At 47.3% G+C, this 25,013-nt stretch overlaps 1 protein-coding gene across 2 annotated transcripts in view; it reads right to left on the minus strand.

Moving 5' to 3' along the window:
* Positions 1–25,013, minus strand: part of EPHB1 (EPH receptor B1) — a gene marked incomplete at both ends in the record, with an annotated part of 441,334 nt that overhangs the window by 81,839 nt on the left and 334,482 nt on the right. For both annotated transcript variants that reach the window (XM_080696677.1, XM_080696676.1), the window contains 4 exons: positions 2,543–2,607; positions 3,424–3,532; positions 8,822–8,984; positions 17,274–17,398. In XM_080696677.1, coding sequence (XP_080552803.1) covers positions 2,543–2,607; positions 3,424–3,532; positions 8,822–8,984; positions 17,274–17,398 — 462 coding nt within the window. The remainder of the gene's footprint in view (positions 1–2,542; positions 2,608–3,423; positions 3,533–8,821; positions 8,985–17,273; positions 17,399–25,013) is intronic.

Genomic DNA, 25,013 nt, shown 5'->3' on the forward strand with positions numbered 1-25,013 from the left:
TCTTCAAGTGATGGAGGTTGGGAGGGTTTAAGTGAGCTGCCAGAATAAAGCTCCCAATGCGGCAGAGCCCGTCACTCTTCCCGCTACTCTTGTCTTTGCCCTTCCTCCATTGGAGCTTCTGTTTCCTTTCCTGCTCTTTGCACGCCGAGCCTTCCCCAGCTCCACAGGCCTTTGATGGTGATTCTCTAGTAGTAATAGCTTTAGTCAGGGAGACAGATGTTCATAGGGGGAAAATGCATGAACGCAATTCAGTGCCCGAGACCGTGAGCTCAGAGAACCCAGGTGCAGGTGTCAGAGTCGGGATAAAGAGAGAATAGTTACAGACAGAGGGACAGAACATTTCTGAAAGGTGCAGATTTTCAAGGTAGCCAAGTAAATGAACTCAGGTCCACAAAGAAGCCTGTGCCCACCTGCGTCGCAGGGATGATGATTACACAGCTTGTCAATGCTGTGCCTTCAGCCATCCTCATGGGGCCCCTGTGGCTGCAGGGTAGAGACTGCTTTTCTGAAGATCCTGGAAACCAAGAAAACTTCCCTCTATTGGCCTTAGAGGTGGTGAAATTCCCCCAAAGGTGGCTACAGCTACATGCAGTCACCAAATGGCAGCCCTGTAGACTCATTCCTCAAGAGCAAGAGAACAGCCAGTCTTAGGCTGAGGACACCATGCTCCATTCTCTTGACACCTGGGGACCCTCTGTATCCTGCCTGAGGGGGTTGCACCAGGGCCTAGCCTGCATGCCTTTAGAAAAGAGACCTCCGGCCTAAGTTGCCCAAGGGCACTTTTGAATATTGCTCGATTTTAAAATGAGATTCTTCCTTTTGAACCCAATCGTTTATCCCTGAGGTCCTGACTCTGCTTCCAGGCTGACATGACCATGTCTAAATGTTTCATCCAAAGGATTCAGAGGATGCCGGATCTGAAACAGCCCTGGCGGTAGCTCCTCACAGCAAGGAATTGGCCCCAGAACAGGCAGGAAGACAATACCAGGAGCTTGAGGTAGAGGCAGGAAGAAGCTGAAAGCCCCTGGAATCATTCTGAGGCACCCTGGAGATGCACATCACCTGTGAGCTGGACACACGAAAGGGTCTGCCTTCCAGCTTGGAGCTGAAGTCCTGCCACATGGGTCAACCTAAGTGGATACACACTCAGCTCCGCAGGAAGGTGAGGCAGGAGGTAGGGAAGGGTGGACACAGTAGGGCTCATGCCTCAGAAACAAGTGACAGTGGAGCCCAGAGCAACTGGGGGCAGGGGCTGGTTAACTGGTTTTTGTAAGGGCTGCCCTGGACCAGCATGGGAGAATGGGAGAGTGTCCGTGTCCCTGAGTCCCTGCCCAGCCAGAGGGATGTCCCACTAGTGCCTGCTCCACACAGCAGTCCAGTTGCCAGAGGTTTGATCTTGGACTGAAAGTCCTACCTATAGTGGGCTCTGTGTCCAGCCTAAGCCAACTTCTTCCACGCAAAGACCACGAGCTCCCTCACTACACAGCAGCTGCTGTAAACACTCCAGCAGCTGCCTGGGGAGATTTTGGAGAAGAAAAACAGTCTGATTCAGGAGGATTTGGGTCTTGGAGTCCATTTCTGCTCCCCCAAAGAATCCACCAGTGCCTGTGGGCTTCGTGCGGGCGTCTATTGGTCCTGATCACTACTGAGCGACCAGGGAGAAAAGGGCTGACTCTGGCACAGTGATGAAGCTGAGATGTGGCGTAGAGAGGGACCAGAGCCCAGGTTGCTGGGACAGACTCCCGAGGGATCTGTGGAATCCTAAGGGGGCTTTTTAAACCCAGAATTCGTCTGCCATAAGGATCTAAGCATAGCACTCTGGAGGAAGGAAGATGGTCCACCTGAACTCATGGGACCCTGGATGGATCCTGAAATCTTGTGCTCACAAGGTGGGAGAGGCAAGCCTGCCATAGAACCCTAGGGTGTGTATTGGAGAGAAGAAATTTGAGCCATAAAAATATTTCTGTACATGTTTGAAGAAGAGAGAAACGGTAAAATAAGGAGCGAGGAAAAGTTATTAAAGGCACCGTTTAAAAAAGAAAACACTTGGGAGCTATCGCAGCACTTTGGCCTCTTGGGCTCTGCTATCTTTTTAATTCTCTGCATTCAAATCCTACGGCTTATCTGTGAATGTGGCTAACACGGTCTGTGTGCACACACGCATGCATACACGCGCGTGCACACACACACACACACACACACACACACACACAGCCCAGCTCAATTGGATAAGATAAGGCAGAGATGTTAATAGAGAACTCTCCATCTTTTCCACTGAGTCTGATTTCAGGATTCATTGACTTGCTAAACCCAATAGGGGCTTATCAATGCAGAGAGTTAGCTGCCTGTCAGGCAGCTGGTGAGCACCCACAAAAGCAGCCTGTGCCGTCCCCAGGGACCTGCAGAGAGAGGTGGCCTCTTGGGCCCTGGGGGTTGGCAGGGGACCAGCCGGCCCGGCTACTGGGATCTCTGCAGGTTATGGCCTGCTCAAGTCGGCAGCCTGCCAGGGCTTGGGCAGTGGGCATGTGTTCCCTCTACTCACCTCGGCCGGTGCTGTAATGCTGGAGTTTGTCACTGTACACAGCCTCTTTGCTATAAGCCCGTTTCCTGTGGACACAGAAGAGGACTCTCTCAGCAAGGGTGCACCAGGACTCATGTCTTGATGGGGGGTTCACCCGGGCATCTCTTGGGACTGGGAACTGGATCATACTCACTTTGGGGTTTCGCTACTCTCTGGCCAGTATTCTGACTGACCACCACTCTTTCCCACCTTCAAGTCAAGGTTTTAAGGAAGCCAGGCCCCATTCAGAGAGCAGATAGGATTCCAAATCAGTGCTCAGGGGGCATTGCAAAACAACTCAGGAGGGTGCTGACTCCAGGGCGCTGCATGCAGGATCTGGGCTAACCACCCAAGGCAGTAGCAAACAGCATTAAAAATTCACAAGACCTTCAGGGCCCGGCCCTCCTGCAGAGCTCAGCACTCCTCGTCCTCTCCTGGCCTCCTCTCTGGCCTGCCTGCATTTTGCCTGCTGCCCAGGGCCCAAGCTCTCCCACCAGAAGATGAGCCACGAGCAGCTGTGATGCTCCAGTGGGTCACATGCAATTTGATAACTGTCACACCAAAAAGCCGGCGTGTGCAAGGGCGGGTGGGGGGCTGGGAGTCTTGGTCAAATGAGGTCCGAGGATGGATTCTGTTTACTCCTTTCCTCCCATCATCCCCTTAGACGGTTTTTATTCCAGGCGCAGAGAACATAAATAATCTAGAGAATTCTAGCTGCCTGTGATGGAGATGGCGTAAGATTGTGTCTGAGGATGGTCAGGCCCTGTCCGGGCTGCTCAGCCTGGGAAGGCGCATCATGGGGGCAGGGGCACTTGGAGGGGGTTCTTGGGTCTGAGGAAAGGAGATGGGCATAGAGGACCAACCTGCTGCAGACGATGGAGATGGCCACCAGGGACACGATGAACACGACCCCAGCCGCCGCCGAGCCAGCAATCAGGGGCAGCTGCTCTCTCAGCTCCGACTTGTAATCATCTAGGCAAGAAAGTGGCGTTAGAACCCCCGCGGGTGCCCTTGGTATACAGCTGGTGCTCGCTGATGATACCTAAGACCTGGTATGTATAGAGACTATGGTTTCTCTGCCTCCGAGGTAGCCACCCAGACGAACCCAAAGCGGAATCTCAAAGTCACAATACAACAAAAACAAGCCAAACCCAAGACAATGACGGCAATCAGCAGTGATCAAGAGAACCTGGGGACCCACCAAGGCCTGAAGACTTTTGTCTCTGGGTAACAGACAACTCTTGCTACCCACCCTCCCTCCCTCCATTTCTTTCTTTCTTTCCTTTCTTCCTTCCTTACTCTTTCTTTCTTTCTTTCTTTCTTTCTTTCTTTCTTTCTTTCTTTCTTTTTTCTTTATTTTGAAACAGGGTCTCACTGAGTTGCAAAGGGCCTTACTAAGTAGTAGCTGAGGCTGTCCTCGAACCACTATCTATCCTCCTGTCTCAGCCTCTCAGATGCTGAGATTACAAGTAGGCACCACCATGCCTGGCAAACTCCATCCCTTCTTTCGAAAGGTCTCTCAAAAGAAAGGCAGCCAAGCCAGGCATGGTGGTGCCTGCTTGTAATCCCAGCATTTGAGAGGTTGAGACAGGAGAATTGTGGTTCATGAACAGCCTCAGCTACTCAGTGAGGCCCTTTGCAACTCAGGGAGACTCTGTTTCAAAATAAAGAATAAAAACTAGGGCTGGGGGTGTAGTTCAAAGATAGAATGCCCCTGAGTTTCATCCCCAGTACCAAAAAAAGGAAAAAAAAAAAAAAAAGACAGCCATCCCTAGGGGAGGGGAAATTAAGCCAACTGCAAAAATCTCTTTTTTCGGGGGTGGTGGTGGTACTGGGGGTGGAACCCAGAGGCTTTCTACCTTCGGGCTATACTCCCAGACCCATTTCATATTTTATTTGGAAACAGGGTCTCACTAAGTTGAGAGCCTCACTAAGTAGCTGAGGCTGGCTTTAAACTGTGCGATCCTCCCGTCTCAGCCTCCCAAGCACGGGGATTACAAGCTTGCGCCACCATGCCCAGCTCCAAAAATCTCTTCTGAAATCTGATGTTGAACTACAGCAGCGTCAACAGACTCACTGAGCAGATATTTAAAGTGTATCTGCAGTCAGCCAGTGCCGCACCAGGTACCGTGCAGGATGTAGAAATGCCAGAGAAATAGCCCAGCACTCTCAACTCCCACTTGATGAGAGGAGGATCAACCTTCCTGCCAAATGTTAAAGCCGGGCTGTTGCACACTGAGCACTGGGAAGTCTATGGGTCACAGAGGTGGCCAGAGCTCATCCAAACCCTGGCGTTACTGCGAATCAACTTTGTGATCTCAGGTTATTTTGCCTCCTTTACCCTCAATCCTTCTAGTTGCTGAAAAACAAGAGCAAAGCATGTGAACATTGCCTGGGGTCTCACCTAGCAGTGTCCCTCTTAGTACTAGTTCTCTTTTCTTTGCTACTTCTTTTCTTTCTTCCTTCCTTTCTTTCTTTCTTTTTTTTTCTTTTTTCTTTTTTCTTTTTTTTTTTTTTTTTTTTGGTGGTACTGGGGTTCCTGGAAACCCTTCTACCTCCAGGCTACACTCCCAGACCTATTTTATATTTTTGAAACAGGGTCTCTTATGCCAGCGCGGCTGGCTTCGGACCTGCGCGATCCTCCTGTCTCCGCCTCCCAAGCGCGGGGATTACAAGCGTGCGCCACCACGCCCGACTTCTTATTTTCTTTAATCCATATAAACTACAGGTTCAATCATTCATTATGACTGCTATGGCCATCCATCCACTGGTGTTAAGGAGTCATTCCCTAATGCTTGAACTCAGGCTATGGAAGGCTGGGCTGTTCACGCACTACTACAACTGGGGCTGTCAGATACAGCTAATGAAAAGACAGTACTAGCAATTAGCAATTCAGTTTGAATTTCAGTAAACAACGACTGATGTTTCAGTGTTAAGTATGCCCCAAATATTGTATGGGAGATACTTACCCAAAAACTTTGTTTGTTGTTTATCTTGAAATTCAAATTGGACTGAGTATCCTACACGTTACCTGGCAACCTCAGGACAGCACTCATTTAAGTGAGGCTCCTTGTGACCTGCATAAGAGTTCCCTGAGCACACCTGTTAAACATAACTAATTCTGGGATCCTTCTTGGATCTACTGAATCAGAACCTCCAGGTGAAGACTAGGACAGGGGACATCTGCATATTTTACTAATGCTCCTGTGTTTATGCTTCCAAGGTTGGCAAACCATCCTTCAACTAAGTTGGTGGAAAGGAGACCTCTTCCTCCTCCCCTTCCTCCTCCTCCTTCTTCCTCTCTCTCTCTCTCTCTCTCTCTCTCTCTCTCTCTCATGGCAGAGGGGATTGAACCAAGAGGTGTTCTAACTCTGAGCTACAGCCTCAGCTCTTTCTTATTTTTTCTTTTTTCTTTTAAAACAAGGTTTCACTAGGTTGCTGAGTCTTGCTAACTTGCTGAGATTGGTCCTGAACCTGCTACCCTTCTATCTCAGGTTCCCAAGTACTGGAATTAGAGGTGTGTGCTACCTTGCCTGGTGAAAAGAGTCTTTTTTTTTTTTTTTTTTTTTTGGTACTGGGGCTTGGACCCAGGGGCATTCTACCTCTGAGCTACAGCCTTAGCCCTATTTTTTATTATTTATTTTGAAACATGGTCTCACTAAGTTGTGGAGGGCTTCACTGAGTAGCTGAGGCTGGTCGCAAACCTGTGATCCTCCTGTCTCAGCCTCCCAGGTACTGGGATGACAAGCGTGCGCCACTACGCTGGACTAAAAGAGACTTTCTAAAGACTGGCCTGTTGGTTCTTAAAGCTTCCCACTCTCCATAAATCTATTATTAAGATTGAAGACAGGGTTTCAGGTGCCATCAGATAAGAGCTCTCTGTGTAACATGTGTGTCTAAAAAGAAAAATAAATTTGGCAAAAAAACAAAACAAAAAAATTGCCGAAAATGACAACGAGGTATCCTTAACAATGTCTTCATAAATTAAACACTTCCATAAAGCAACATGAAACCTGAGTGGCTTTTCAAAGTATGCTAAGTCAGAGCTCAGCACACCGTGGCAAAGTGTAGCTGGGGCCAGAGGGGCTCTGCCCCAAAGCGTGGCCGTCGACCCCGGGTGGGACCCCACAGTCCCTCCCTGCTCAGTGACCTGTTTGATAAACCTTCAGACTCACCCTTGTGCCACAGACAGCCCCGAGGACTCAGGAAATGTAATCAGGCCTGACGTGTAAACCTCTATCATTAAGATAAATACTCCCAAATTTGGCCACTTACCAGAACTCTCTTCCATCGAACCCCTCTTGGGCCTGCAAAACTTAACTGCCAAATGTAAAAGAAATCACCTTCCTGGGAGAAATCTGTTACTTCTTGATTTGTCTAGCAGAATTGTCAAGAGGCCGGTGCTCAGAGCATTTTGAGTTCAGGGCTTTTAATCCTGTGCACCTCCTGATGCCAAAGTGCCTATAAATCTAGGTGCAAGTGAGGCCCAAGAAGGGGAGTGGGGCCTGACGGGAAGCGCAGGCGGCCCGCCTTACTCTCGCCCCGGCAGCGTTATTCATCTACGTGAGCCGGCTCGCCTTTGTAGCCCATCTCACCACCCTCGAACACCAGCCCAAATTCTCCCCAAATAAAACAGCCTGCAAACTCCAGTCCTGCTGGGCCCAGACAGTTTAGAGTAAAGCCTCCAGGTGTGAATCACTGGAAGTGATGGGCACATCTAGAGAGAGGAGCTCAGACCAGAACATCCACCAGTCAGTACTGGCTTCTCTGGTAATTTTTCACAAGAAAATGAACAACCTGATTGCGTGGTTGGTGTGTGTGTGTGTGTGTGTGTGTGTGTGTGTGTGTGTGTGTGTGTGTTACTGGAGATCAAATCCAAAGGCATTCTTTCATCAAGCTACACCCCTCAGGCTTCTAAATTTTTTGTGTGTGTGGTACTAGTGATGGAACCCAGGGGCATTCTACCTCCGAGCTCCACCCACAGCCCTATTTTTTATTCTTTATTTTGAAACAGGGTCTCAGTGAGCTGCAAAGGGCATCACTAAGTAACTGAGGCTGTCTACGGACCACAGTCCTCCTGTCTCAGCCTCCTGAGTGCTGGAATGAAAAGCATGTGCCACCACGCCTGGCTCTTAAATTTTTTATTTTGAAACAGAGGCTTACTGAGTTTCTGGAGGTCTTGCTAAGTAGCTGAAACTGTTCTTGAGACTGCAATCCTCCTGTCTCAGCCGCCAAAGTCCTGGGATTATAGGCATATGCCACCAAGCCTGGTGAACATTCTGATTTTTTATATAAAACTCATTTGATTCTTAAACGTTTCTAATTAGTATAATAATTGTTATAAAATATAATGTGAGTCAGCATACAACCTCAAGCCCTATTAAGCACCCAGTCTGAGAGTGCTGGGCTAAAATAAAATGCTATATAGAAACTTTTTTTCTGTGTAAGTTAACTGACCGAGGAAAAATGAAAGGCTTTCAATTTGAGAGGTCAGGAATGGACTGACATTTGGAGAATGAACTAGAAACAGCTCATAAATGAATCAAAATAGATGGGTGGGTGGGCAGATAGAGACAGGAATACATAAACTCTGGTATGATGCATAGTCACACTGGCACATCCATGCATTAGATCTTCCTACCTGATGAAGGAGATGGTCTCCGAGGACTGGGGGACCTGTATTTATATGGAACTAGTAAGGCCCCAAAGTAGAAGTATTTGGGGGGCAGACATTTTTGTCTTAGAAGCAGCTTGGCTGTTCTCTCTAAACCTACTTCGGATCCTATGTGAACATGCTCCCAATAGTCTGAAGTCGGGGTTCATAAGAAGGCCACATCCCAAATGGAGGCTGTTTCCTTCCTGGAGATGCAGGACTCCAAGCAGAGGGACTAGGTGGAGTGAGGCTTAAAGAGCACAGGCTTCTAGACCCTCATACACAGACAAGAGGACCCCCGGGAGACACTGAGGGGCTCAGAGCCAGGCAAATGCGGGACTACAAGTGTTGCATGGTGCTTGTCAAAGGCAAGTCCAATCAGATGTCGGAGAGAAAGGGACCAGACTCCAGAGATCAATCCTACAGGCTGTAAGCAAGTCCACGTGTCCCCCTTGGAAAGTAAACCCTTCTGAGGGAATTCCACACGAGTGCGTTTGGCAGTTGGGCAGTGACAGCGGCACCTTCTTGTTTGGGGCTGCTTCTCCTCCCCCGCTGCCGCCCCATGCCTGCACCACTGGCTCCACCCACCCTCCCCCTCCCCATCTTACCATCTGTCAGGGTCTGGAAACACATTTTGCCGCTGAACTTGCCGTAGCCAGCCACTGTGCGGGCGCGCACCTGGACCACGTACACCATGCCAGGCCGCAGCCCGTCGATCCGCGCCGTGTTGGTCTGGCTCCTGGCCATGGAGGAGTTGAACTCGTTGTGTTCCTATGGGAGAGCAAGGGGAAGGGGGCATCAGCCTGCTCCTGAGCACCGCACCCCCAGCAGGCTGCACCCCAGGCGCTCAGGCTGCCGAAGCCCATCTGCCAGAAGGTGTGCCTCTCTGAAAGGGACACCAGGCCTGGATGGAAGGAGTGCAGAATCAGCTCCGGACCATGGAGTGACTACTGTCTGAAGAAGGATGCTAAGGAAATGGCAGAGCTCTCCGGGCCTGACACGGGGTGGGGGTGCCAGAGTCATTTCCTATCCACGCCTGCCCCCCACCCCAGGGTTCTGAGGTGGAACTGCACAGCCCATCCAATTTTGCAAAATCCCGTCAAGTCTCCCAAGAAGACACTCATCGGCCATCTGCCTGTCTCTCTGTTTTCCAGCTGGACAAATGCAGTCTCTTCTTTCCCCTTTGCAAGATCTTACTTGCCACCCGGCACAGTGGCTACTTTACATCCCTAACCAAAGTGCCCCCCAGTGCTTGGGCACAGGGCTTTGTCTCCACTCTGCTGACATGGTTGGGGTCATTCGATAGGGCCTCCCACAGCTGCTTCTACCTTCTCCTCGGCCTGTGTGTAGGTGCCCATGTCCCAGCGCCCCTCCAGTAGCATCCAAGGAGGGCGTGTCCCTTCTCTCCATTCTCACCCCTTCTATGCACTCAAGGCTCAGTCTCACTTTGTCTTCCTCACCTATACTTCCTGCTCTGGTCTTTAGAGTCCCTACCTGTGCCCTCGGTATGCCTGCCCCAGCTGGTGCAGAATGACTTGCTTATATTTTTCATCCTGTCTCTTCTGCCCATCACAAATGCTTTTTTGGGGGGAAGGGAGATATAAAGGCATTCTACTTCTGAGCGAAATCTGCAGCCCTTTTCTTTTTTTTTAAAGTTTGGAACAGGGTCTCACTAAGTTGCTGAGGATGTTGCTAAGTTGCCGAGGCTGGTCTTGAATCTACAGTCCTCCTGTCTCAGCCTTCTAAGTACCGACCGGGATCATAGATGTGTGGTATGTACCTGGCTATGGTACTTTTGAAGGATAGCTTCCTGTGGTGCTGATCCTATGTAACATGACTGCTGCTTGGGCTCCTATAGCTTCCCATGATTTCTGATGCTCCCTATTCAATGTCAAACTTCTTTTGCTATCAAGTCTCTGACCTTTCCTAAAACTGTCATCAGCCAATGACAAACTTCTAGGTCTGGACCTATAGGTCCTTCCTGATGAAGTCAATCCTGACCTCTCATAGTTCCCTAATTCTGTGGTATTGCTCTCCCTCCAAGGACTGTGCTCTACCCACCAGGCCTTTGCTTAGGCTTCTTCCCCTCTCTGCAGGGCTCCTCTGCTCTCCCCAGGTTACTGAAGTCTACGTCTCCCAAGGCCTCCTCCCTGGAAAGGCCTCTCTCTCTACACTAGCCCAGGAATTCTCTCCATCACTGTCTCTCTGATTTACGGCTCACTTGCAGCACCTCATAGACCAGCCTGCTTTCTAATTGTTTCCCTGTGAGCATATCTTTGCTCTGCAAAGGTCCTGGGCTACCTCCAAGTATACACAAACAAAGGCTTAAAGTTGGGGTCCTCCTTTGTCTGCATCATGAATCGTGGTGAACTGGGCCTGAATGAAGAGTCTGTGTCCCTGGAGGGAACCCTGCCACCACTCTGGAAGACCTGGGGTACTGTGAGAGGTGACAAGTGAGAAGAAAGCTGAATGATGAGAGTCTGGAGACCATGTCCTCAAATGTCAGAAGAAACCGGGGCAATGGGGCCAAGACAGAAGAATGGAGTACAATGACAAGAAAGCCCAATGTCTTGAAATATCTATAAAAATCAACTTTGCAGGGGTAAGGACGGCCCCATATGTATTCGTTCATTCAACCATCCTGGCATTTATGACATACCAGAATGTCTGGATGTAAGAATGGACTGTGGGGAATACAAAGGCACGATCTTCTCTTCTAGGGATACAGCATTTTGCAGGGTGAATTGAAACATAAAGAGGAGAGGGAAGCCAGCCAGGCGTGGTGACACACACTTGTAATTCCCACGCTTGGGAGGCTGAGACAGGAGGATTGTGCAGCTTTTTTTTTTTTTTTTTGGTGGTACTGGGGTTCCTGGAAGTCCTTCTACTTCTGGGCTACACTCCCAGACCTATTTTTACATTTTTATTTGGAAACAGGGTCTCCTAACCCAGCACGTGCGGCTGGCTTCGAACCTGCGCAATCCTCCTGTCTCTGCCTCCCAAGCGCGGGGATTACAAGCGTGCGCCACCACGCCCAGCTGATTGTGCAGCTTTGAAGCCAGCCTCAGCTACCTAGTGAGGCTCTCAGCAACTTAGTGAGACCCTGTTTCCAAATAAAATATAAAAAGAGGTCTGGGAGTGTAGCCCAGAGGTTGAAGGCCCCTGGGTTCCATCCCCAGTACCACAAAAACGAAACAAAACAACAAAAAAAGAGGAAATGGATGCTGTGTTAACTGAGTGATTTCACTGAGGGCAGCTCAGAGGGCCGTGGGGACATATGAAGGGGGCAGACAACCTTCTCCAGGTGCTGGAGAAGATCCATACCAAGGAGGTCCAGGAGAGGGTGCATGAGTCGAGTCAGGGAGGGTGAAAGAAATGAGCCACGTGGATGACTGTGGAGAAGGAGAACAGAATAAATCATGCACAATCAAGGCCTAGAAGGGTTCAGGAGCCTGCATGTAATTGGCATATCCGGAGTGTGAGCAGCAGAGGTATGGCCGTGAATAATGAAATATAGCGGTAAGGGACCACAGGTGTGAGGCCAGCCCCAACTGGTAGTTCAAAGTTACAAAGAGGCTCATCCTCACCCCCATGGAGAAAGGGGGGCTATCCTGCTTGGGGAGGGACTGCCCATCTATCACTTGGTCTACTTAAACAGCAGGGGGATCCCTACCCCGACTCTACCCACAATTAGAGATTCAGAAGAGAGAATCAGAAGAGAGAAGGCTGTTTGCTACAAAAGGGAGGTCAGCTAAAGCTTTGGTAATTACTGTTTTGACACACTGAAGACCTGAAACCTGAGACTATGAAAATCACCCTGCCACTTTGCAAATATGAATAAAATCCCATTGCCACCAAAATCTAGGCAGCTGCCTGGACCCTCCCCCTGGCTTTACTGGACTCAGATGGAACCAGGCACTACTTACAATGAGTGAAGTCCTTACTGGGTAGCTCTTACTGGGGAAAAATATGTTTTGATATATTGGCATTTGGATTGTGAAAAGCAAACGTTAGCCCATAATCACTTTACAGTGCACACGGTTTCAGAGAAGTTCAGTGATTAAAATGAGTATCAGTTCTTACTGCCCACAAAGCCATTAATCAATTCCAGGCAAATGAGTGAGAGTCAGGAGCGGGGTTGCTGAGGACTGATTTTATGATGAGTACGTGAAGACAGAGGGTGCAGCTGTTGAGGGCAGTGCGCACGACTCTACACCCAGCACCCCAGCATGGGCACCACTGGTGCGCTGTCTGCCCTCTCAGAGCCCAGTGCTACATGAATAAAATGTGCACTTCAGTCCAGTCATCAGACCCAGTCGGTGGAGCACAAGATGTTGGTGAGGTCTGTAAGCGTTTCTATGAGAAAATGGTCTTAAAGCTTGAAGAGTAGACACTCCCTACACCTAAACCAACCATCCAAACCTAGACAGTTATTATTAAGTGCCAGGAAGATCTAAACACTTAATCATCAAGACAGCTGAGAGCAGATGTAGATGCCCCTCCCGTGGTTTGCCTACAAGCATGACACCAGGAGTGGAAAGTGCTACAAGACAGTAAACAAGAGGGAATGATGAATGGAAATGTATTAAAATGGGGACGGAGATGAGCCTGGGAGACACTCTGGGAGTGTCTTCAGCTACGTGGCATCTGAGCTCTCTATTAATGAGCTGTTGGAGGAGGCCAAAGCCTCACTGATTCTATTCGCAGAGCTGTAATGGAAGGTGTCCCAAGCACAACAGAGAGGGCAACTGACGTGGAGCAGGAGACCCAGCAAGGGCTTTCAGAGGGTGAAAATATACCTGCATGAACCAGCTACCTGTTTGCAAAAAAGCTGTATTGGAACCCAGCCATGCCTACCCATTAGCATATTGCATATGGCTGCTCTCCTCTGTGATGACTCCAGGTTTAGATGAAGTGGCTGGGACATCCTTGGAGGAGAGGAGAGGAGGTGGTACAGGATGGAGGGATGGTGAGTTTTGCTTCTCTGGAATGAATCCAGGATATCCACTGGCCTGACTTTGTGCTTACATCTCCTAAAGACCGGGATTTCATGGCTCTGTGGAGCAGGCAGACAGATCTTCTGGTTCCAAGTATTTGAATTTAATATTAAGATATAATCTCTATTTCGGGGGTCACACTAATTTAGAGATCCTCAGAATCAACAGTGATTGCATCCTCTCCAATATGGAGCTCCGAAGTTTCCATCACTGAAATGTAATAAAAATGTCTATAACTATGGCTCTGTGCCTCCCTAGCTGTGACCTGTGTGGTCATGGCTAAGTTATTTAACCTTTCTGTGACTTAGTTCCATCTTCTGTAAATTGGTTATATCAGATTTTTAGTATAATTCTTTTTTCTTTTAAAGATCAGAGCTAACACATCTGCGTATATCTGAACTATAATAGGTATTCAATATATGATGAATTATCACTGAAGTTATTATGTCAAAATGCCCTCGCAGGCTAATGCCTTTTACTTTAGTCATATTAGAAATGGTCGGGGCAGCGTAATGGATTGCATAGTGGAGCATTTTATAAGTGAAGGAGAGGTCTACAGTAATAGGTGGAATGAGTAACCAGTGCTTTGGTAACGAATCTTCTGTGTTCCCAAGAAAAGCATTCTATCCTCTGGAGTGAGGACAATAATATGCTTCACTGAGAAGTGCACGCTGCCGCAGGCATTCAGTGGTTATGTGTGCATGTGTGGCTGTTAATAATTGGCATAAATTAATGAGAAGCAAAGAGACGGCCTAAACTGGGAGAATACGTTTCTTTCGTAGCATAAGAAGTCGAGGTTAATTACAATCTTTCCAGGGAGGAGGAGTAAATGTGAAGGGAAACATAGTGGAGGAACTTGGGCTGGGTCAGGGAGCTGGAAGCCAAGCACACAAAAACAGGACCCATGGTTTTGGTCCTATACCTATCCTTAAACCCTCCACCCCATCCCAGGGCCTGGGGAAGAGGTGGCCCTGGGCAAGGCCAGTGAGGAGCGGCAGGTGGTCTCCAACACTTTTGCCCCTTCCCAACACTGCCACCTGCTGCACAACAGAGGGCTCAGTCTCATTTTCTCATTTTCAAATTTGTTGTGTTTTTAGGGGAAGGGAGCAGGGCGAGAGAGAATCTATGATGGAATCACTTCCAATGACATGGACATATGTGAAGATACCAATGTCAATCTCAATATCATGTATGATAAAGGGGGAGGAGAGTAAGGGGAGAGCCCGGGGAAAGCTCACCAAGTGCTGTGTGCATGTATATCAGTATCACCGTGAACTGCATTATAGTCTGAGACTATAATGCACCAAAAAGAGCATAAGAAAACACTTTCTATGCACCAGTTTCTCTAGCCATAGCAATGATACTAATATTTATCACACTGGGGTGGGAGGGGGATAGTACTGTTTATAAAGTGCCTGGGATCCAACTGGTACTAGGGAAAATTATTATTGTTCCTCCTCCTCCTCCTCCTCCTCCTCTTCCTCCTCCTCCTCCTCCTCCTCCTCCTTCTTCTGTTTCTTCTTCTTCTTCTTCTTCTTCTTCTTCTTCTCCTCCTTATTATTATTATTGTTGTTATTATTATTATTGCTGTTGTTGTTCTTGTTGTTATTAAGACAAGTTGTTATTTCAACAGGGCTGCAAGTTCAGGTATGTGGTAAGAAAGGGATGGGTGGACCCTTGCCAGTGACTCTGACTTCACACCATATACTATAAACTATGGGACTGTTAGGTCAACTTTGATATGAGATTAGACCATGTGATCAATGGGTCCAAACAGACTGGTCCAAAATGTGTGAGAAAGTCAACACTTGCTTTATTAATGTTCAAAAATATAGAGCAAACAAGGGCCCCCAAGTTAAAGTGGATTAGACATAATGGGTGCTTATGAATCCAAATGACTTAAATTACCCCCAATTCATTGAATTATTGTAGTCAACAGCCTGTAAAACCTCATATTATCTAAATAGAACAAAATGCTGTCCACCCTTACATATTGTTTACAACTTCAGCTATCCTGATTACAGGGCACGTTTCCCCATGGACAAGACTGGTGACCCTTTCAGGGAGGTAAATCACTGCCACTTTACACATTTGAAAATCGTGACCAACAAGGTAATTTGTCCCATGGCTGCCTGCCTGGTTATTGCAGAGGACATGGGGAATTAGGGTTTCTCATACCATCCATATTCAGACGACTCCCAAGTAGACACCCATCTCCTCTGCTGAACCCCATAGACACATCTAGCCACCCGCTCTAGTCCTCTACTTTGTTACTTAGCAGGCACTTTAGACACAGAGCTGAGTTTCTGTTCCTTCTCTCACCCCAAATATGCTCTATCCAAAACGATCCATTTCTTAGTCCACGGTGGCTACACCCTTCTAGTGGCCCAGCCAAAACCCTCCCACACTTAGGCCCAAATTGTTTGATCCATCAATTTTATAGATAATTATAGATCTAGCAGTCCTATTTTCAATGAAGCAGCCTGAGAGATACTCATAGTCTAAGTCGGATCGTGTCCCTCTTCTCCTAAACCTGTGCTAGCTCCCTCGCTCACCGAGTGGAACAGCTCAATTACTGAAGGCCCAGCATGGTTACTTCCCCTGGCAACCTCTCTCATCTGTCTGATAATTTCCCAACGCTCACATTACTCCAGTCATGCTATCTCTTTCCCGATCACTGAGTCATCAGGGCCTTTGCACTGGCTGTTGTCCTTTCCCCCCTTAAATAACTGCTTCAGAACAACTTTACTCAGATCTTACTTTCTCCAGGAGACCTACCTTTACCATCGAATTCAGTAACCTGCTCCTTCCCCAAATCCGATCCTTCTGATCCCATTTACTCTGCTTTTTCCCCTTTTCTTTTCTGCTACTCATTTCCTAATCTCTGCCATGTTTTGGATTTCAAATGCCGCCCATAGCTCATGTGATAGCCAAGGCAGTCGTGTTCAGTGACTCAGGTGTTGGGGAAGGGTCCCTGGGGGAATGGTGAGGGAGTGTTTTCCTAGGAGACTGCTGTTGCTTCCTGTTCCTCTCTTCCCTGTCACCATGAGCTGACAACACAGCTCTCACCTCTTCTCTCTTTCTTTCTCTTGCTCCTTCTCCATTTCTCTCTTTAATGTGGACTGAAATCTCCAGAACTATGAAGTGTAAGCAAACAAATCTTCTGTTTTGCATGTCAGGTGTTTGGGTCACAGTTATAGAATACCATATTCTATAACATTTTCTTATTTATTATGCTTATTGTTTCTTGTCTATCTACCTCCCTTGGAATTAAGCACCTTGTCTACTCTGTTATTAATACACCCTAGATAAATACTGTTGAACAAATGAATGAATGAATGATTCTGGTGCGTTTTTTAAAAAACAAACAATAAGTTGAGATAATAGAGAAAGCACTGTGTCATTTTGGAAGTTTTGCAAATGTTCCCTCCATGGTGAGAAAGAGCCCCTGCTTCCCTGTCTCATAAGCGAGGGACCAAGTCTGCAGGGTACCATTTCCCCTTTTTTGGCAGCACATGTCCTGCTGTGGTCCCCAGCAGCAGCTGCTAAAGACCAGTCAGGGAATATAATACATAAGTCTCTATTGCTATTCAGTTTTTATCTCATCCTTTACAATTTCCACTTGCACGTTCATTAAGCTGCACAAATATACTGGTGCAGTGGTGTATGCATATCATTTATAAATAAGCTGTATACTGGGGGCATACGATCAAAAACTTAACTTGGAAAACTACTAATCTCTAAAACAACAATATCTTTGAAGGCTCGGGCACGCATGGCAATGTTGGAGCATTGGCACCGGTATAGCAACCACGTGTGACTGGGAGGAGGAGGCTGGCTCTGCCCCATCCAGCCTGGTGAACTGCCTTAACAGCAGGGTGGTGCCTGGGAAGGTTCTTTTCTGAGTCAGTGCAGTGTGCCTGGGATTTGAAGGCTTTTACCCAGCTACCTCTGCAGGCAGCATATGGCCTCCATCACCTAATGCCTTCCTCCCACCAGTCTCCTTGTGACCTGGGCTGTCTATCACCCGTGGGACAGTGGCTGGCCCCGGACCCTGGCTCACCTTCTCATAGTACCGGATCTCGTAGTCCAGGATGATGCCATTGGGCTGCTCCGGCTGTGGCCACGACAAGGTGATGCTTCTCATGGTGGCACTGACCTGGTGCATGATGGGAACAGTGGAGGGGGCTGTGGAGAGAGAAAGAGACAGGGTAGCTGAACAGATGTTCTATATAATAGGAGAAGTATCGTCTTTCTGAAATAAGTAGGGAGAGAAATGTCATTGGGTTTGAACCCTGCCCTTTCTTTCTCATACATGGAGCTGCAGCTGTGGAACTTCTTGTGGGTTTTGCAGAATGAATAGAGTTTGGATAACAGTGGAGGGGAAGGCGATAATTTAGCAAGGGAACACATGCACGGGCACTGGCTGGAATGGATGTGGTGTTTTCATGGCAGTGAGAAGAAAGGCTTGTCCAAAACAAGACAGAGCTGGAGGAATAAGAGAAAGAAATGGAAAGAAATGAGGAGCAATGGAATGCTTTTGAACATTGTTGAAAGAATCTCCGTCTTACAGTAATGGGCTGAGCTGTTTCAGAGAAGAGACTCTGAGGTCAAAAGATGACAGGCAGAGAGTAGACCTGGCCAGGACAGAATTATTGTGCAATAGAAAGGGACATCCCAGCAAACATTTCTTTCTGGTACTGCATGTAAGATTTTACTGTACTTCAAAAGGAAACAAGGAAGCATCCTTCAAGACGACACGAACACAGACCAGCAACAGAGGTACCGTCAGAGTCTTCCAAATGAGGGCATGTGCCATAAGGAGCCCGGGAGTACAAATGAAGAAATGATACACAAACCAAACATTTGGAAACAGCATAATAATTCCAAAATCTGCAAAGTTGATTAGAAAATCTCTGTTTGGAAATAATATTTATTTCCCAGTGCGACATTTTTTTTTTCACACGGCGTAAGTAAAATGAAAACAGTCTGGAAATAATAAATGAGAGCTGTCTTTCTAGGGGAAGAGGCGGGTAATGGATGAGGCTTCAGTCCCTGTTCCATTCGGGGACCGTTTCGTTTAGTCCCAGCACTTCTGTGGTGATGAAGGTCATTTCCTCACTCCAACTCCACTTTACAGGGGTTTCTCTGGGGACCGTGGCTGAGTGACATTCACTATCCTCAATTTAAGTTAATAGATTCTCTCTAAGATCTGGAATTGCAGGGCACAGCTAGCAGGTCACGGGGGACCGCAGCCTTCTCTACTACTTGTTGGACTCTCAGTGAGCACCAACTGTATGCAGCTTATTCTGGGGAAGGGAAGGATTCAGATCATGTGTTCTGAAGGTGCTCTATAGACTGAAAAAGTGTTATGATGGTGTCTTGGAATTAGGGCATATTCTGAGACCCTGAAGGTCAGCTTGCACAGTTTCCATTAGAGACCATGTGTTGGCCATGAAAATGTACCTCTCGGAGTTCCTTCCCCTGGGAGTGTAATTGCCTAATGACTCCGTGGAGGGCTCTCAAATCCATCACCACGTTCACACAGAGGTCAGCTTCCCCCAGACTCCTCAGCCAAACACTGGCTCCAGGACTCCTTGTCGGCCTTTACAATGCGTCCTTATAATAGCGCAGCAGTGGAAGAGTCGTGCTATCCAATTCTCCTTCCTTCCCTCTCTCTTTCACAGAAATCAGGGTTTCATTGTGGTCATATGGGTCTCCCAGTCTCTTCTGGCTCCTGTCTTATTTCCCCCAATAAATCTCTCTCACATCTAATCCCATCGTGATGTCTGATGCATGGATGACCTGAATTAATGCAGTCATGAATCCCTTTACAATTTCCCTGTCAGATATTTGCTGCCAAGTCCCTGCTGTCCCCCCAGGGGTAGGATCGCTGTCTCTAGAAACTGCTGTTCTGTACTTCCGTAACGTTTACCAATTTGCATACCTTCCTTATCCTAATCTGAACTTTTTCTTCTTCCTACTGGTTTCAGCTCTATCAACCAAGGTAGTACAGGATGTTCTCCCTTCCACACAATGGCTTGTTAAATATCTAAAAAAATCAGCCAGTTCATCACTGATTTTTTTTTTTCCCTATTGGAAAGAGTGGCAGCTGACACGCTGCTATTCAAGGTGGCTCTTTTCCAAATGGGACCCATGTCATCTAAGTATTTTTTAGGCATCAGGCCCAGAAATGAACCCAATTCTCCCTTCACTGTTTGAACTACAAAGACAAGTACAAAACTATCTACTATGATCTCTGTAGTATACATCTATTAATTGTGACCGTTAGCCTTTGGATCAAAAGCACATCCCTGCTGTTCAGTTCTGAAATCACAGTCACACGTAACCTTTATGCCTCCCTATGTATATACTCATTTTTTGTCTGTAAAGTTGACTTTCAGCTACGGGGATTTACATGCATCTCTTTACCTTTCTGGTGTTCATTTGACCTATTAACCTAGTCCATTGAAATAATTATTTGTGTCTGTGTGGTACTGGGCACTGAGCTCTGAAGTAATCCACCACTGAGCTATACTCCCAGCCCCCTTTTAAATGTTTTTAAAATATGAAACAGGGTATTGCTACATCACCCAGGTTGGCCTCCAGCTTGTAATCTCAGCTTCCTAAGAACTGGGGTTACAGGTGTGAACCACTGCATCAGGCTGAAGTGACTTTTGATCTTGATTCAGCCGACAAATGAATTTTTCCTTCCTTCCAACTCATTATTATGGCTCAGTTGATTCACTAACTAAACAAAGAGTTATTGAACACCTGCCATGTGCCAGTCACCATTCTAGGTTCTAGAAATACAGTGTAGGAAAAATAAGTTTCTTGTCCTCACGCAGCTTACTAATGGAGGGATTCAGAGACCAGACATAACAAGTCACGTGAAGGCGTGTTGAAAGATAACACAAACAATGGGGGAAAGTGAGGCAGGGAGAGAAGTAGAGGATGCCACTGTGTGGGACTTATGTGGTCAGCAAGGGCTGATGAGCAGATGTAGGGGTGCAGTGCTGAGGAGGGGCGGGAAGGAGGTCTGAGGATATCTGGAGAGGAGCACTTAAGAGAAAAGATCCAGAGCAAAGTGTCTGCTCTGGGGACATCAGAGAGCAGGTGGGGCTCTTTGGCTTCTACTCTGAGTGCACTGGGGAGCCACAGGGGGGTTATCAACGGGCAGTGGCATAACCTGTCTCACAGGCTATAATAGTATAGCCTTCTTCTGTGTTGCAAGTAGAATGCAGGGCATACAGAAGCAGAAGAGCCTATCAGAAAGTAATGGTTGGGAGACGATGGCTATGGGGGCCATGGGGGATCTGAGCAATGGAAGGAGTCAGAGTTTGGATAGAGATGGACCCTGTTTTAGTTAGATATAAAATGTCCCCTACAGAGCTCATTTATTAATATTTGGAACTGACATACTTGGGTCATGAGGGTTGTAATTCCAGCAGTGGATAAAAGCATTGAAATGGATTTATCTAGGTGGTGGCCCAGACAGTAGGGTATGGCTGGAGGTGGGTTTCTGGGGATGCAGCCTGAGGGATTATATAAATGCTACCCATGCCTGGCTCATTTTCTTTTGCTTTGCTTCTGGCCTTCCTGATGTGAGAAGCACAGCCCACGTGTTCTCCTCCTCTCTGCCTCCCACATGACCTGAGATCCATGGCTCCTGGCCTCACATGGACTGAACCCCAAACCATAAGAAAATAAATCTTTCCTCCAAGTTACATGGTCAGTCTTTTAGATTATAGCTGCAATAACCTGACCGGAACAAACCCAAGACTGAGAATGGTTTGACCTGGATTTTTCAACATTGTTATGATGCCACGTGATACCGGTTCAGTAGAAACTGCATTCCTAATTTACAGTTTTGTTCTTTTTCCCAGCCTAGTGCTATGCTGTACAGTACTCTCTCTTGATTCTGGGTAGCTGCAACAAGTCACAGTGTCCAGTCATCCCTGCAAACTTGAGGGCCAACAACCCACACGCTATAATATACTGTGTGGCCACTGTTTTTTTTGACCCAGGCACTCAATAACTCTCATAAATTGTGTGAATATTCAATACTTTATTATAAAATAATTTTTATACTTGATGATTTTACCCAACCATAGGCTAAAGTAAAATTTCTGATTATGTATAAATTGATCTGGGCTAAGCTAGGCATCAGGCACACACTTCCGCTTGTAATCCCCGCGCTTGGGAGGCAGAGACAGGAGGATCGCGCAGGTTCGAAGCCAGCTGAGTGCGCTGGCTTAGGAGACCCTGTTTCCAAATAAAAATGTAAAAATAGGTCTGGGAGTGTAGCCCGGAGGTAGAAGGGCTTCCAGGAATCCCAGTACCACCAAAACAAAACAAAACAAAAAAACCCACAGTACTTGGGAAGCTAAGACAGGAGGATCTCAGGTTCCAGACCAGCCTCAGCAACTTAATAAGACCCTCAGCAACTTAGTGAGACACAGTTTCAGAACAAAAAATAAAAGCAGGTTGGGTATGTAGCAGTAGCTCAAAGGTACTTCTACCTCTGGGTTCAATCCCAAGTGCCAAAAAATTAAAATATAAAAAGTTAGGCTGGGATAAACTGAGATGTTCAGTAGGTTGGGTTATTAAGTGCATTATTTTTACTTATGATATTTTCAATTTAGAATTGTTTTATGTGGATGTAATCCCAATTGTAAACTTGAGGAGCATCTGTATTTAGATTGGAGATGTGAAAGAAACAGAAAAGTTTAAACGACGGCAAACGTTTTATCCAGGACACCAGAAGAGCGGGGCTGCCATTATTTGGGCGCAGGGAAGGTATCAATAGAAGTAGTTTGAGAGAAAAGACCAGGTACTCCACTTCGAACCTGCTGGGTTCGAGCTGCCCAAGGTGCCCCTCGGTAGATGATAGGCAAAACTATGTGTGAAGTCTGGAATGGAGATATAAATTTGGAGCCATCAGTGGTCACAGCCTCGCCCTCAAGGTCCTTGGAGTCCAGTAGGGTGGTGTCAGAAGGTAAAGAGCCCATCGCAGTGTTTCAAAGATAGAGAAGGCAGAAGAACTGGCAGATCACCAAAAGAACAAGTAAAACAGAGCATGTTCTAAGATGCAGGAGGTGAGGCAAAAACAGCAAAGGAGTCTGGGAAAGATAGTTCCCATGTGATAGAAGGGACAGACCGTGGGAGAGTATGATAACGCAGAAACCCAGGGGAAACAAAACATTTCCAGGAGGAAAGAATATGTTAGATGCTGCTACTCAGCCAGGGAAAATGGAACTAGGACCTGAGCCCTGGACCTACCTCTGTGGGTGACCATCAGGATGGCTCATGCTCACCATTCCCCAAATCTAGGCTTTATGTATGCTGGGCAGAGCCAAGGCAGTTCAGGGAAGGTGAGGCAGTCTCCTGGAGTCTGTTTGTATTATTTGGGGATCCCAATGGGTACACAAAAATGGGGATGCATGATGGGCTCCTGATAGCACCGCTCTCCCCCACTGCAGGCTGCTGTTCAGACTGCCTTTTGGGGTCTATGTGGAAGCACAGCTTACACCAGCAGATCCTGGCAGTGCTATACAGGTTTCCAGGATTCTTCTGTCTCTAGAGTTGAAGCATCATCTACTAAAAATCAAAGAGATCAATCCTAATAACCTGAGGATTTTCCCTGAGTTGCTTCCTCCCCTTGCCTCTATTCCCCAGAAAGCCATCATGCAAAACCCAGGCTACCTAGATAACATCATGCCAGGCCTGCTCTAATCACGGGGACAGAGGACAAGGAAGAGTCACAGCCTCGCCCTCGAGGTCCTTAGAGTCCAGTGGGGGTGTGTGTCAGAAGGTAAAGAGTCCATTGCAGGGGAGGGTGATGCAGAGCCACTCGATGGCCAAACGCCATTGAGAAGGATGCCCTGTTGCCCAGATGGTGTGGGCATTCTCTAGCACCCAGTTAGGAGCACAGAGGTCTACGAGAAGTTGCCAGAAGGTAAAGGTTATCCTTGCCTATATCTCCCAGATTTATGGTGGTAACACCATGGTCACAGGCCCTGTAGAAGACTGTGTCCTCACACAGGTCATTCTGAATGTCTTACATTTTAATTGCGATAGGATTTAGCACATGGCAGAAAGCATTCCTTTTCCTCCCTGAAAATCTGGGGCAGCTTATGTGCACCTGCAATCACTGGCCATGATGGATTTGGGTTTTCCTTCTCCAAGGGCAAATGCCACCTCGAGATCTAATGTTTTATGTGCTATGAAACCTTCAGACAAAACAGAAAATAATAAAAATGAGCTCAGGTATTCACTCAAACAACAATTCCTTCTAGCAAAAGTAAGGTAGATTAAAAAGGGATGGGAAGATTGGTTCAAAGAAGCAGCCAGCCTCTGGGACCCCCAATATGCTGATTTCTACTGTCAGTCCTGGCCAGCCATCTCTTCTAAGTGATCCTCAGACAAAGAAATAATTCCACCCAATGCCTGAGCCTCTATTTTGCAAACACACACACACACACACACTCTCTCTCTCTCTCTCTCTCTCTCTCTCTCTCTCTCTCTCTCTCTCTTCTCTCTCTCTCTCTCTCTCTCTCTCTCTCTCTCTCTCTCTCTCTCTCTCTCTCTCTCTCTCTCATACATTTCCTGACTAAATTAAACATTCTACCAAGAGAAGAAAAGGAAAATGAAGAGTTCACAAGATTATTCAAATTTAGCAAAGAAACAAAGGGGGGCCTTTCTTTAGAAAAGGTAAGAAGAAAGAACTAGTTTAGGGGCTATTTGGAGAGGAGGTTCTAAGGTTCACTAAAAAGGAGAAACTCAGTAAATTAAAACAGAATCAAGATGGCCCTGCAGTGTCTCCTAGAACTAGAAAGGGGCTGACCCAACAGGAATCCAGGACCCAAAGAAGAGGGAAGGAGGCAGAGAAGAAGGTTCTATTGGGCTCCAAGGAAAGCTCAACCAGGGTTCAGAGTCAGACTAGGAATAATCACTGAGAGAGCCCCTTAAATGTATCAGAATCAGAAAGGAACTCAAAACTTCATCAGTTAAAGGGCTTCAGGCTGGAGAAAAAGCAAGGGCAGGCCAAGGGGTGAATTCATTGTCTCTGCTTTTGCCAACAAAAACTTTGGGAAGGGCCTACTCCCAAACTCCTCCAGAAGCCGACAGATCTGAGACAATATACACATTCATCAGAGAAAGTACACAAAACATTCTCACCTGAACGGACAAGTAAGGTGTGGATAAATTGTGGGGACAGGGTGGCCCCAGCAGCAAGTTAGGAAAGATCTCAGGGATGGCATGGGACCAGTCACAGGCCAAACTGGCCACTGATGGTGGAGTCAGTGATGGAGTGGAGCTGACCATCAGATATCCCTCCACTTGTGACAAGGGCTCGAGAGAGGGCTCTGGGGCCTGCAATCCTATTGTCTCAGGCAGGCTCTGGGATGGTGTGGGAATCTCAAAAGTTAGTAACTTTAAGTCTGGACCCTGGAGTCCTGATGTGTGGACACCTGGCTGTTGTATCAGAGGTTCACCTGGACCGTACATGCCTTTAATTTAGTTACAGACTCAGTCATGGTCACAGGTTTCCTCTTTCTTGTCTTGTAGTCCTTATTCAATAGGTTGTTTTCCTCCAACAATTAAGCATCTAAGATTCTTTTTTTTTTTTTTTTTTTTTTTTTTTGGTGGTACCGGGGTTCCTGGAAGCCCTTCTACCTCCGGGCTACGCTCCCAGACCTATTTTATATTTCTGAAACAGGGTCTCTTACGCCAGCGCGGCTGGCTTCGAACCTGCGCGATCCTCCTGTCTCCGCCTCCCAAGCGCGGGGATTACAAGCGT

This window comes from Muscardinus avellanarius, assembly GCF_963383645.1.
Source record: "Muscardinus avellanarius genome assembly, chromosome: 5".
NCBI lineage: Eukaryota > Metazoa > Chordata > Mammalia > Rodentia > Gliridae > Muscardinus > Muscardinus avellanarius.